Raw genomic sequence first — 13383 nt, 5'->3', positions numbered from 1 at the left:
AGCGGGGTCTCCGGGGCCAGCGGGACCCCCGGGAGCTCGGAGGACACCGGGCACCCCGGGATCTGCGGGACTGGGGGCCGTCGGGGGCAAAGGGACGCCGGGACCCCCGCTGCCTCCCGCCGCCCCCCGCTCCCCGCCGAGGGTCCCCGGCCGCCTCCTGCCCCGCGCCCGCCGACGGCGCTGCCCGCCCGCCGGGACCCGCCGAGCCGGCCCTGCCCTCGCCCCGGGGGAGCGGGCGGGTGCCAGCGGGTCGGTGTCGGTGCGTGTCAGTGCGTGTGTGTCAGTGTGTCAGTGTGAGTGTGTGAGAGTGCGTGTGTGTGTGTGTGAGTGTGTGTGTGTGTGCGTGTGCAGGCTCCACTCCGGGGCTTTGCGCGAGCCGCGCGCATCAGCGGTAGGAGGGGACAGAGCCGCTCCTGCGGGCGCACCGGCAGCCCCGGCTCCGCAGGTGCCGCCCGACCGGCACCGACACCGCACGGCCCGGCCCGCCTCGGCTCGGCACGGAGCAGAACGGCACGGAACGGCACGGAGCGGCGCGGCTCGGCTCGGAGCGGCTGCCGCGGGACGGGCCGGCGCGGCCGCACTAAGATGTGCCATGAGCGGTCCGGCCTCGGCGCCGACCGGCCGCTCCGCCTGAGCCCCGGGCAGCAGCCGCCCGCTCCCCCGCTGCCCCTGGGGCCGTAGGGCCGCGCCGGCCCGCGCCCTCCCCAACGATGCCCCATCTCTGGCCGGCTCTCCGCGGCGTGCTCTGGGAATACTGGGCAGCGCTCCTGGTCGGCGGCTTCTGGGGCCAGTGCTCGCACGGGATGCCGCATGTCATCCGGATAGGTAAGGCCGCCTCTCCCCGCGGGGACGGGCCGGCAGCGGCGGGGCGAAGTTCAGGGCGCGGGGCCGGGGCGGGGGATGCGCCGCCCGGTGCCGGGAAGGACGCTGCCAGCGGGCGCGGAGCGGTGCCGGGCGCGGGGCGGTGAGGGGCTGTGTCCCGGCACGGAGGGGTGCCGTGCCGCTGCCGGGGGGGCAGCGCGCCCGGGGCGAGCAGCCGCCCTGGGCACGGTGCAGTGGGGGTGCTGGGCACCGTGCAAAGAGGAGGGGGGGTGCTGAGCCCCCGGAGAGGGGGGATGCTGAGCCCCTGGAGCAGGGGGATGCTGAGCCCCCAGAGAGGGGGGGATGCTGTGCCCCTGGAGCAGGGGGATGCTGAGCCCCTGGAGCAGGGGGGATGCTGAGCCCCTGGAGCAGGGGGGATGCTGTGCCCCTGGAGCAGGGGGGATGCTGAGCCCCCAGAGAGGGGGGATGCTGAGCCCCTGGAGCAGGGGGGATGCTGAGCCCCCAGAGAGGGGGGATGCTGAGCCCCAGAGAGGGGGGATGCTGAGCCCCTGGAGCAGGGGGATGCTAAGCCTGCTACAAGTCGGGACTGCGGTGCCTGGTGTGAGGACGGGTGCGGCGTCCGGCGTGACGAGAGGTGCTGTGCCAGTGCAAGGAGGGGTGCTGTGCCACTGCGAGGAGAGGTGTTGAGCCTGCTGCAATAGGGGTGCTGTGCAGAGGTGCTTTGACCCAGGGCCAGAGGTGCCCAGCACAAGGGACAGGCAGCCCGGGGGGGCCCGCGGCACCGAGCCCTGCTTCCCGGAGGATGCCAGTCGGCTGGCTACGCCGCAGCTGCTGCTGAGGGCCAGGCGTGTTTCATTAAATTGCTGAGGTTCTGGGGAAAATTAATTTTTAATAATGTTACATAAAGTAATTGCACAGATAACAGCTTGGGAAAGAGTCTATGATCTTTCTTTTTCTAATTAAATGAGATACTTGTTTTAAGCGTGTCATGTAAAGAACAGTACTGATTTTCTGTTACATCCCATGTACTTTGCCATCGGTACACATTCCCAGGGATTTGCTGTCTGCCCAGTAAAAATTATAAGGACAGGTTTACCTGTCTTTTCAGGCACCAAATTCTAACCCAGAGAAACTAGTGAAAACTGAATAGATTTGTGAATATTTTAAAGTGGAAAAAATGGGTCTTATTTATCCCAGTGCAACTGCACAGCAGCAATGTGGAAGCCAGTAAGAGAAAAATGCTAGTCCTGAGGGACAGCCGCTTTCTGAAGTGAAACACTGTCACCTCCAGCACGGTTTCGAGCGACTGCATGGCCCAGATCGTCTCACAGACAAGGGCTTGCTTCCTGCAGGGTGAGCATCTGCTCTCCCCTGGACTTCTGTGAACAAGGCACTCCAGGCAGACGTGGTCCTGTGCATGGTGTAGTGCCAGAAATGTTGGTGGAAAAGGTTAACGGACCTGCCTCCGGGGCCTGGGCCCGGGTGGCTGCTGAACTTTTACTGGAGCCAAGCTGCTTGGTATGCTCAGCCACAGCCTGGAACAGCTGGAAATGTTTTGTGCGACAGAAACCCACTCCCAGAAAAGCCCCCGTTGCTGCTGACGGGGCACGCCGGGCTTCGCCAGTCCCACCGCGCAAGCAGGGAGGAGGCGTCCCGCTGTGCCGTGGCAGAGCCCCCCCCGTCTATCACCAGCCTGTCCCCACCGAGAGCACCGCACCGCCGCGGCGGCGTTTCTCTTCCCAGCGGGTCCCAGGGCGCAGATCCCCGTCGGGACCGTAAGCCGTGTGCCCGGGGGCATCCTGTCGCAGCTGGGCTGCTGGGCTTGCAGCTCGCCCTGCTTTCGGCTTGGCAGCAGCGGGCCTGATTCTTGGTGGCCAGACCCGGCGTGCTGCCAGGCTGACGCTCCGGAGGAGGCGTGCAAGGGGCTGCTGCTGCGCAAGCAGACGCTCGCAGGGGAACGGGCTGAAGTCGCTAGGGCAGCCGGGTGCTGAGACCCCTGGGAATACCAGGGTGGCTCGTGGGAGACGTTCAGGCCCAGGATTATCCCTGTGGAGATGTTTAGTCTCAAGTGCAGGTGCCTCAGTTGTCCTGAAAATGGATTTTCTAGACAGGGCTCAAAGCATTTGCACAAAAGGACAGAGGAGCTTTCAACCCGGGAACTGCTGCCAGCCCTTCACCGAAATCACTGGGTTTTGCTGTAGCTCCGCTCCCCTTCACCTGGAGCCCCCCGGCTCAGCTTGGAGGCCGCCCCAGGAGCAGGGTGAGGGGGGACACTCGCGCTGGGCTGGTGCAAACGCAGCGAGGCGGCGGGCAGGCAGGCAGGCAGGCAGGCAGGCAGGGCTGCCCGCCGCGGGAGCACTGCTGTGCACCACCTCCGCCAGCGCTGCCGTGCCTTCCGCAGCAACAGCCCTGCTTTAATTCCTGAGAAATACCCTAACATTCAGCACCTTGTTTAGCATTTTTCTTGATCAGTAAAATAAGAAACTTAAAAAGCAGAAAAAGGCTTTAAACGGGGCTGCAGGGAGATCTCTGTTTACCTCCACTCTCAGCTAAAACTGGCACAATTTTGACCTCTTTTTCAGCCCACTGGAAAATTGCAGCTTTTCCCCCCTGCATTAATTTGTGCAAAGCTGCCCTGGCGTTCAAGTAATTCTTTTAATTATTAGGTTACGCCAAGAAGTGGAGAAAACTTAAATAAGTATTGTTTTAGAACTTGAAATCAAACCAGAGAGAAAACAGGTAAATTTGCAAAGCTCTCTTGTTTTCCTATGAAGCTGACTATTAAAATAAATACAGGGAGAGATATCTAAGGAAGGGAAGGAAAAGCCAAAAGTGCTCTTTTTCTCACAAGTAAAGTATAAATATTTAATCTACACATCTAAACATAACCTATGCATATATGCATACAAAGAAAATCTGTGCCTCATTGCTGGATTTTTTTAATTAAGTACTTTGTATCTGAAGCTTATTCAACAGCTGTTCAATTATTATGCAATCTGTTAAATATTTGAAAATGCTGTATCAGAAAACACCGTCTAGATCTGCTGCATGCTCAAGGTGCTCGCTTCAGCTCCGATTTATTCTGGTATAAAGACAGATAACTGTAAGGGTGTGAGTGGAGTTACTCCATGTTTACACCACTGTGACTGAGAGGTAGTCTGTGATACTGCCAGCCCTGACTGCGGATGAGATCAGTGAGATTATACCTGTTATTAAGTGCTGCACTGAGCAGCTGAGTATTTGCAATATCATGCCCCTCATATAGTAAAAGCAGTGAGTGCAAGATGATTAAGCTACCGTAGATAGCCTATTTATCTAACCTTTCTCTTAGATGAAAAAGCAGTAGTAGCACCCCTTCAAAGTGACAGACGAGAGCTTGATGCCATTTTGTAGAGCCTGATGGTACCAGCCCTAACAAAGCAACGCGGGATGACTGGAAACGGTGTCACACGTGGAGCCTGAAGGACTGGCGTTTCATAGCAGACCGATTTCAATTGCTGTGCTTTGCTGAAGCATCATCAGAAATTACTCAGAGTGATTATTTTGATGGATGATGTGTTAGCAAGATATACGTGCAGATCAGATGGATGCCAACGGTTTGAGATTAATAAGTAATTGTAAAAAATAGACCACAGGAGCCGTCAGTCCAATTTTAGCACTTGCATTTGTTGATTAGTGGTTTTGTTTGTATTCAAGTGCTGCTGAGAAGGTGACACCAAAACCACGCAGCCCCGCTGCCATCGTTTCCCTTGGCCACCCCTGCTCCCGCGAGAGGAGCAGCAGAAGTGGCACCTGCCTGCCACCCCCTCTGCCACCCCCTCTGCCACCCCCTCTGTGGGTGGGTGCTGACAGGCAGGGTCCCCAGCCTGCCCTGCTCTTGGGTCCCCCCCAAACGCCGGCTGCACGCTTGCCTTGCCCTTCCTCTGCAGAAGTGCGCTGTGCCTGGGAGGGATTTCATTTTGCTTTCTACATTTTAAAAGGAATCACCCTCACCTCTGGGTTCTTGCTTTTGTTCTGAGGTTTTTTACTACTGTTATATTCCCGCTGATATTTGTGGCAATAATTATACCTCAAGCATGTTTGACAGTCCCACTCTTGTATCACTGAAGTCACTGTGAACAGGATCGGGCTCCAGCTAAGCTTTTAAACAAACAGTCCTGCATGGAGGAATTTATTGGATTTTATTTCTTATAGTCTCTTTCTAAGCTGTGTTTGCTTAGAGAAGAGGTCAGGGCATTGATTGTTTGTATGATTTGCAAGTAACACAGAAAAGACAATCAAATTGGATTGGAGTCCATGTGGAAAAAAAATCATTGATCATTTTATATAAATACATAGAAAACAAATTCTGTGGATAATTATCCTCCTCTGTGTGATTGGCTTTTCTGAGGCTTATTATGCCTGTCTGGAATTTTATTTTGAAATCACCTTCCCACACTCTGCAAACGAAGTTTTATTTTTAAAAATAAAGGCAAAAGCAGGCTTTTCCAGGCTGAAAAAGGCAGTGCCCACAGGGCTGGGAGCTGCATGGCGATGGGGTATGTGGATGCTGGAGAGGGAATCCTCAGAAAGGCAGCTCGAGTGTTTTTCTGTTCAGCTCGTGTGTGATGACCGGTTTGGCCGGTGCCCTTCGGGCAGGGGGTGGCAGGACAGCCCAGCCCGGTTCTCCAGCCGGGGCTCTGGCGCTGGATGGCACCGGGGTGTGAGAGGGGCCGGAGCCCCACCTGCACACGCTGATCTGTGCGTGGGGGGGTTCTCACCCAGAAAACGGGGCGCAGGCTGGCCAAGACTCGCCTTTTTACCCTTTATCCTCTAAAACGACTGCAGTGCGTGTTTGCCCGCTGCCCGAGCCCCGCGGGCGGCCGCTGCCTTGGCCGGGCACGCCGGGCAGCGCTGGCCGGTGAGGGTGCGGCGGCAGAGCCGAGCCGGCCTGAGCCCCGGCCCCGGGGCCTGGGGGTCACCGAGCGCGAAGCAATGAGAAATTTCTCTCCGTGGCTGGTGAGGCGATGAAACGTGGCGGGGTGGGAGCAGGCAGAAATTGAACTCAGATCAATACGTTTCCGCCTTCCCGAAGCAAACAGCTTCAGAGAAGCAGCTTCACAGCACCTGAGACCAGCCCGCGGGCTCAGAAAACGTTAATTGGGGGAATCTTCCCTGCGGGCAGCCTGACTGCCCACATCCCTGCCATTTGCTCCCCGGTTCGGAGTATAAGCACACAGAAAGCAGAGCTGGGTTTCCCCTGGCCAAGGGGCACCTGGCCGGGCAGCAGGAGCGGGCTCGGACGGAGCCCCGTCTGTGGCCGGTGGGAATCTGCAGCGGCGCCGATGGTGTCTCACACGGGTGCCTGAGATGAGGATCTGGCCCCCGAACCTCGTGGGGCCAAGCACGCTGATGGGCTGCTTCAGGACTCTGCTTTCTGCATTTTCACTGTTGCAAGTAAAGTGCTATTTTTTGGTTTTGTTTTGTTTTTCCGGTTTTTAAATCACTCTATTCCCTTTGTGGCTTCTCCTGCATTTCCATGTGTATTTCTGTGGCCATGCACCCATTGCTCAAGCGTTTAATGGTTGATAAAGTTATTTCAGGTCATGAGATGCTTTGTGTGTCAGATACCGTATTCTAGTAATTTCAGCAGGATATAAGGGTGGCAGTGTAAATTGTTTGGTGGTAAATTAATTCTGAATACATTTGAATAACAATGTTACCTCTTTATCGCAGAATACTCTAATTATTTGATCTTGGCATCCTCTTGAGAACTTCATACAGGAAATTAAGATCAAACCACAAACCAGAAAAAAATAGACCCTCATTCATCACAGGGCAGGAGTACCGCCAAAATAAACAGACCTACTTAGTGCTGGGCTGCTTCCTCAGAGCGGGCACGTTCCCCCGACGGCGTGCACCAGCACACTGCCATCCTCCACGGGCTCAAAGGCAGCAGATTTATGCAGAGCTTGAGCGGTGAAGGAGCCTTGCGTGGACTTTGTGTGCACGGATGGACGTGGTTGCTCTGCCCGGCGCCGGGCACCGGCCTCTGCACCGGGGGGGACACCCACCTCCCCAACACGAGCTGCCTGCTCGTGCTGCGTTGCCACTTTTGGTTTTATCACCACCACTTCAAACTTAATTTCTCTGTCTCTGGATGTTTTTATTGATGAAACTAAAGGGAGGTTGATATTATGGAAAGATTTCTGTAAAGCCTTCACAACACAGTCATGCACAGAACAATGCTAAAAGTAATTCAATCTACAGCAAAGTTGGGTCTCTCTTGTCCTGGTAAATGAAGTGCTCCTTTGGTACAGATCAGCAGTTTCACTAAATTAGCAATCCTAAATGAAATCCAGCTTTTCCTTCTCTTGTCTGCTGTCAATATGACGCCAGAAGTCAGTCGGGGCTGGCAGCTCAGCCTGCGGGCCCAGCATCAGCAGAGGGCACTGTGCCTCACCGGCTCTCACCCTGCCTGGCTGTTTCTGGCCACCTTCCTCCTTCCAGCTCCTGAAAGCTGCTTTCTTGTATTAGCTATCATCCCCAATTTCCAAGCATTTGCATGGTGTAGCTCTGCCAGAATAGCTACGATGCTGGAGTCTCTCATGGAGACACAATATCAAATAAAACCCGAACTGCACGCTCTGTTTGTAGCAAGCATTAAGCCTCATAATCCAATGTATTGCGTTTCTCCACCAGTTATGCTGTGCAATCTCCTTTCCCTCATTTTGGCTAGCGGTTTAATGTGCTGCCGTCTAGACTTCTTTCTTCCTTTGCATACTTAGAAGACAGGCTGGTGGAAGTCTCTGGGTAAGGCAGATAACGAGTTGAAAGCACTAGAACTCCATGGGCGAGGGGGGAGAGAGGCAAATGGTGGAGAGGAGCTGAGGGCTGAATGCGAGGATAAAAACTGCGCTATGGCGATGTTGCCAAAGGGAATAGACCTGAAATGAGGAGTGCTGGTTGTCTTAAAGCCATGAGAATTGAAGTTGCTGTGGCTGCAGATGTTGCTGTTTGCAGTGACTGCGTGGGGGATGCTGACGCTCCCCCAGCGAATACTGTGGGCTGCTGTGCCCCTTAGAGACTCAAGCTTGTTTTTTCAGGCAGGGATTGTCTCGGTTTGGGCTGATGTAGCGGGAATTCAGATGTGATGGGGCTTCACACATTACTAGTGTTGTTCATTAACAGTAAAAACAGGGATAATGTGCTAGTATTTATTACTCATAGTAAAGCCTAAAATAGATGCAGGTCCTTACCGCGAGCAAGAGCTCTTAAAGCAGGTGGAAGGCTCAGTTCACAGCTTTGTCTTTGCTCCAGCACCAGCTTTTCTTTGTGGCTGCCTCTGTTAGCCCCGTTTGCTCTTGCCTCCTGCCTCCCCCCCCTTGCTGTGCTGCCCCACAGGGAACCCTCCTCGGACATTACAGCTTCATTTCTCAGGTCTGCACTACAAAAGGCACGCCATGTCGAGTGTTACCTGAGTGTTCAGCAGCATCAGTCCTTGTGCTTTAAATCTGCAGCAAGACATTGTGCATAAATATACAAATATGGATGTGACTGCTCCGTTATTTCTGGGAGGGAAGATAATCGGGAAAATGCCATTTGGTTGCAAACAGCGCTGAGGAGAGCCATGGGGTACTCGTGCGTCAGAGGCAAGCCCTGATGCTGCTCTGAGCTTCCCCCTACACCCCCCACGTTGTTCAGCCTCTGCAGCACTGTAAATAAGGAGAGGAAAGCAAACACTGACCATCGGTGACAAAAGGCCACCTTGCTGTATCTCTATTATTTAATATTTCAGCCCAGGGACCTGGTCAGACTTTGGTTTTCGTTGCTGTGCCCCAGCCAACAACCAGCACCCCTCAGTGTGGGGTCAAATGCCTAGAATAAAAATCAGAATTGTGAAGTAGTAAGGGAGCAACCGGCACATTCAGTATGACCTCCTTGGGCTTGGGACATTCAGGAAAGCATCGTGACCTGGAAAATAGCCAGAAGGACTGGGCTTCAAAAGACTTGGGCTGTGTGGGTATGGCCCCAGAGTGATCTCGGCTGGGCACGCACCTCTCCATCGCCCAGGGTCTCGGGCTGTGGGACGCAGTCAGTGGTACTGCCACAGCTGCACGATGTCTGAGCGCAGCGCTGCGGTGTGCAGCATTACTGCAGGTCACCCTTCTCTGGCTGTCACAAGACAGTTTATTTGTTGCACACAGTTTGGGGGGATAGCGAACACCTCAATACTTTCATTTTTTAAATAGCAAGCTGGGCTGTGCTAATTCACCTAGGACAGTTTTTCTCCACCATGTCTAATGTAGAAGACCCACCAGTTATTTCACTTTATGAGGCTGTTTTCTGTCACTATGCAGTACTGGTAAATACTCCACCGGCACGGAACCCATCTTGCTGGGGATCCAGGAAAGGAGGAAGGCAGAGGGATCTCGGGAAGCCGGACAGCCCGAGCAGGGCAGAGGACCGCTCTGTGTAGCCTCAGGTAACGAGGCACCAGCATGGAAAGAGAGGGTTCCCTTGGTGATCACAGAGTTTAAAATAATGAGATGAAGAGGATGCTGTAGGAATGGTTGAATAAATCTGCCACAATGCTTAATAGTGCAAAAGGAAAAGAGGAGGAAAAAGGAAATACAAGATTTCTGGCTTCTTAATTAGAGGTCTCCCTAAAGGGGGAGACTGCGCAGTCCGGTGTGAGGAGGAGAGAGACTGCACAGTAACTACTCCCTTGAAAAGTCACTCTAGTCAGGCACAGGGTGCTGCACGATGGTGATAAACTGTAAAGATCTGGGCACAGGAGATTTTGGGAATGCGGCTCTGGTTTTCAGCTGCAATTTGCTGCTGTCTGTGCCCTTTGGATTTGCAGGTAAAGGCTCTCCCGGGCAGCCTGAAAGATGCTGTAACACATTTTGTCAGCTGCCTGGGCAAGAGCATGAGTTTGGTATGAGATAGCTCACTTGGGCATCGCACAGCAGGAGCAAACGGAGCCATCCTGCCAGCCTCCCTGCCAACCTCCCTGCCAGCTATCCTGCCAGCCTCCCTGCCAACCTCCCTGCCAGCCATCCTGCCAGCCTCCCTGCCAACCTCCCTGCCAGCCTCCCCGGGCAAGCCCACCGCCCAGGCAGTGGGAAAGTGCTCCTCCACTTGCCCTGGACACCAGTGCGCTGCTGGTGGAGGTCTGGAGAGGCACCGGTTGGTGTCTGGCTCAGCCCTGCCGGGAACTGACGCACCAAAGATTCACCCACCTGGAGAAAAAGCCCCCAGGTTGCATTCTTTTCTTTGAAGTACAGCCTGGCCTTTTACTCAAGTCACGCTAAGTCTAAAGGGTACACCAAAATAAAGAGTATTTGCACCTTGGATTAGGAGTTTAGTCTGTGTAGTTACTGAGTCAGAAAAATGTCCCTGTTCAGGAAAGTTTTTGACCAGACAAATAAACCAGCTAATATCAAAGGAATAAACCAAAGACTTAAAATTACATAACTGTTCAGATGAATTCTTGAATTTGGGCTTTGCACTTTGCTCATCACTCTGGAAACTGGGCACCCAGGGATCCCCACTAAGGGGTATCCAGATTCCCAGGCACCATAGCACTAAGCGCATTACAAACGCTTTTGAGACTTATTGATTTAAATCAGCCTTCCATCCTTGACATCTGCAAACAGTAGCTTCAGGAGCATTCATTAGTGCCACTGCAGCAGTTCGGGTTATAACGGTGGTTCGTATGTCCAATAAGGAATGGGAAGAGGCCACTGACTGCTCTTGCATAGGCCACTGGACGCTCATTAGCCGGTAATGACATTTGATTGCTACAGCATGTCCTTTGTTCCAATTGGGGACTTAGAGGTGAACAGACCAGCTCTTTGAACTCACCAGTACCCAGGTGAATAGGAATATAAGCCGTTCTTAAAATAACAGAGCTGGTACTGCAAAATCCAAATTCGATTAAAGATGTGGAAGTGTATGGTGAGAGAACCAGCGTTAGCTGTGGGCGGCTTTCCCCCACTTTAATGAATAGACGGCTGTCATCTCTTACTTATCTCCCAGGATGAAACAGTAAATAAAATCTGGTATAACCCACAAATTTAGCTGAGATACGGCTGTCTATGGGGACTGAAGCGTTAGACTTGTTGGTTAGTTTTGCAGTGAATTCCAAGCACTCAGAAGGAAGTCACAGCAGTCATTTTAAATTCCACCCCCTGCGAGACAGCACACCTGCCTGGGTACAGGGGCTGGGGGAATTCTTCCCTGGCTGCAGCAGAAGTTGTGTGTTAGAAACGGGGCTGATTTTGTTACGAATGGAGCAAATGGCTACAGCACATGCTTAGCAGAGGATCCAAGAACAGATTTTCACAGGAAGGACAGACCCAGGCTTTGCTTCGGGAGCTGCGCGCACCGCACCTGCACCAACAGTTCTGCTCTCTGGCTGCAGTGCCGCTCTGCCTGCACGGGCGCTCCTCGGGGCTGCACGGCGAACGTGAAACGGTGTCTGCCGAAAGGGAGCTGCTCTGCTGGAAAGTTGGCCTTCAAGTCGTCAGTGAAGAATAACGTGTGTGTCGGTATCGCTACGGTGTCTGGGAGTTTGAAAAAAAGATGGCTGTTTTCCTTGCCATATAAATAAAGGTTTTCTTTCAAGCGAACAGGTGCTGCTCGGCCTGAATCTCTCTGATTCATGCCTCACTGGAGGGGAATTGTTCATCTCTCATATTCTGCACAAAGGCGGCTGTTATATATTTTCTAGTAAAAATTAGAGCAAATCAAGACCATTTCCTAACAGTTTCTATAACCATTTGCATTTTTATATACATGGAAAGAGTTTTGACAGTGTCACAGCACTGCTGCTGCTTGGGTGACATCTGACCACAGCATGGGCAGCGAGAGGCTCTGGATCCTCTGTGTTGGAGAAGGCAAGACAAACTATCTTGAAGAGCACAGTATCAGCTACTCTGTCATTGCCTTCTACTTTACAGTGCAGGCAGCAGAGTTTCTTGTGCAAGAAGGCGGTTTCCAGAGAATTCATGTCTTAGCCTTCTGGGGCAGTGTCAGACCTGTAGGACACTTGGCAAATAACATCTCGCAGCAGTTCTCAATCACTGCCAACACATGACTTGGAGCAGTTGCTCTGTTTTCTGTGTTGAGAGTCACAGGAACATTATGGCACCAGGATGTGACCTGGAGATTTTTAGAAATAACTCAGCTTGGCAATATCATAGTCATAACTTGCAGGAATATTTGTATTCTTTCCTCCAGATCCCTGTTACAGGAGGTTTATCACAGACTATTTCAAACGCTTTTCCCCAGAGAAAGCATCCAGCCATTAGGTATTTCCTTTCTAAAGCACGTCTGTTAGCTTAGCTTTTGCTGTTATTTATTAATACTGCTATAAGGCATTTCAATGACATGCTTTGCCTGAGTTTTTTAAAAGCCTCTGACTTCACCTAGTTCCTCCTCCTTTCCTTCGGAAGCAGAAGTAAGCCTGCTACCGAGAAAGAAAGACGAGACAAACCTGCCAAAGCCAGGCCCAGAAAACCTGCCGGCCAGATCTGCAGAGGGACACGGAGGTGGATGGTTTCTCTGAGTCCTAGATATTCCATTTTTCGTTTCGATTTTCCTTTGTTCTCCTTTTTTGCTCCGATTCTTGTGATGTTCCTGCTCCCTCTGCTCTGCTCTCACCCCGCACCCCGTAGCTCGGGTGCCTGCTGGAGGCTCGTGGTGCGCAGGCAGGTTCCTCCCCCCCGTACGCCGATGCTGCGGGGTGCTCCCCATTGCTGAGCCCAGCTCACGGCAGGCTGTAGTCGCACTTCATTCAGCAGGCTGGGAATGGGAGCCTCCGTGCAGCCTCCTACCTGCCGCAGCATTTTGGGGCGCTTTCTTCCTCTCCGGTGATCTTCGGCAGCTCCCCCAGCTCGGCTGCCGCCGGCGCCGCAGGGCAGCATCGCAGCTGCGGGTGCGAGCGCCGGCCCACGGGGCTCTGCCGGGTGCCTCTGCCGGGTCACCCTGCCCGCTGGCGGCACGCTGCTCTCCGCAGGAACGGCCGGAGCAGCCTCGCAAGGAAGGTTCACTTCCTCGAGAGCTTTGGGAAGGAAAACCGGCCATTTAGCGCTGCAGAACTCCGAGATGTTGTTCTTTCGTTGGATGTGCAGCGAAAGGTACATCATGATTAACCTTAACAGTATAAGCTTTTTCTTTGCCTGTGCGAGACAGATTTATAATATTTTGTCTTTCTTTTTTAACACTGGATTCTTAGTGCAGACAGTGATTTATTGAATAATCAATTTCCTTATCTACGTAATACAGTAAAGTGATCCATCAATGCCAGATAATCAATCCAGCTTGGGATTTTAAGTGTGTAAGAGTGTATGTATGTGAACTTGTATATATATTTTCCTCCTGTATCGTTGTCAGGCCAAATAACGTCTCCTTTTCTGTGCTCCTTTTTCAGTGACTTTTGTTTATGGTGTGTAAAAGAAAACCACGACATTATATTACACCTTGTAAGTTTTACGGTACTTGAGAGGTTTATGCGGTATGAATGTAAAGGGCAATGCAATAATGCAAAGGGCAGTGAGACATTTTTAAGCACAG

General features: G+C 52.9%; 1 protein-coding gene across 1 annotated transcript in view; it reads left to right on the top strand.

Moving 5' to 3' along the window:
- Window positions 1–710: 710 nt before the first annotated feature.
- Window positions 711–13383, top strand: part of GRIK3 (glutamate ionotropic receptor kainate type subunit 3) — a 122230-nt gene continuing 109557 nt past the window's right edge. Inside the window, exon 1 of the mRNA XM_050909777.1 lies at window positions 711–825. Within this exon, the coding sequence (XP_050765734.1) occupies window positions 711–825 (115 nt within the window). The remainder of the gene's footprint in view (window positions 826–13383) is intronic.

This window comes from Gymnogyps californianus, chromosome 22 (genome assembly GCF_018139145.2).
Source record: "Gymnogyps californianus isolate 813 chromosome 22, ASM1813914v2, whole genome shotgun sequence".
Classification (NCBI taxonomy): domain Eukaryota; kingdom Metazoa; phylum Chordata; class Aves; order Accipitriformes; family Cathartidae; genus Gymnogyps; species Gymnogyps californianus.
The sequence above is the reverse complement of the archived record's forward strand: the minus strand, read 5'-3'. Positions and strand labels throughout refer to the sequence as shown.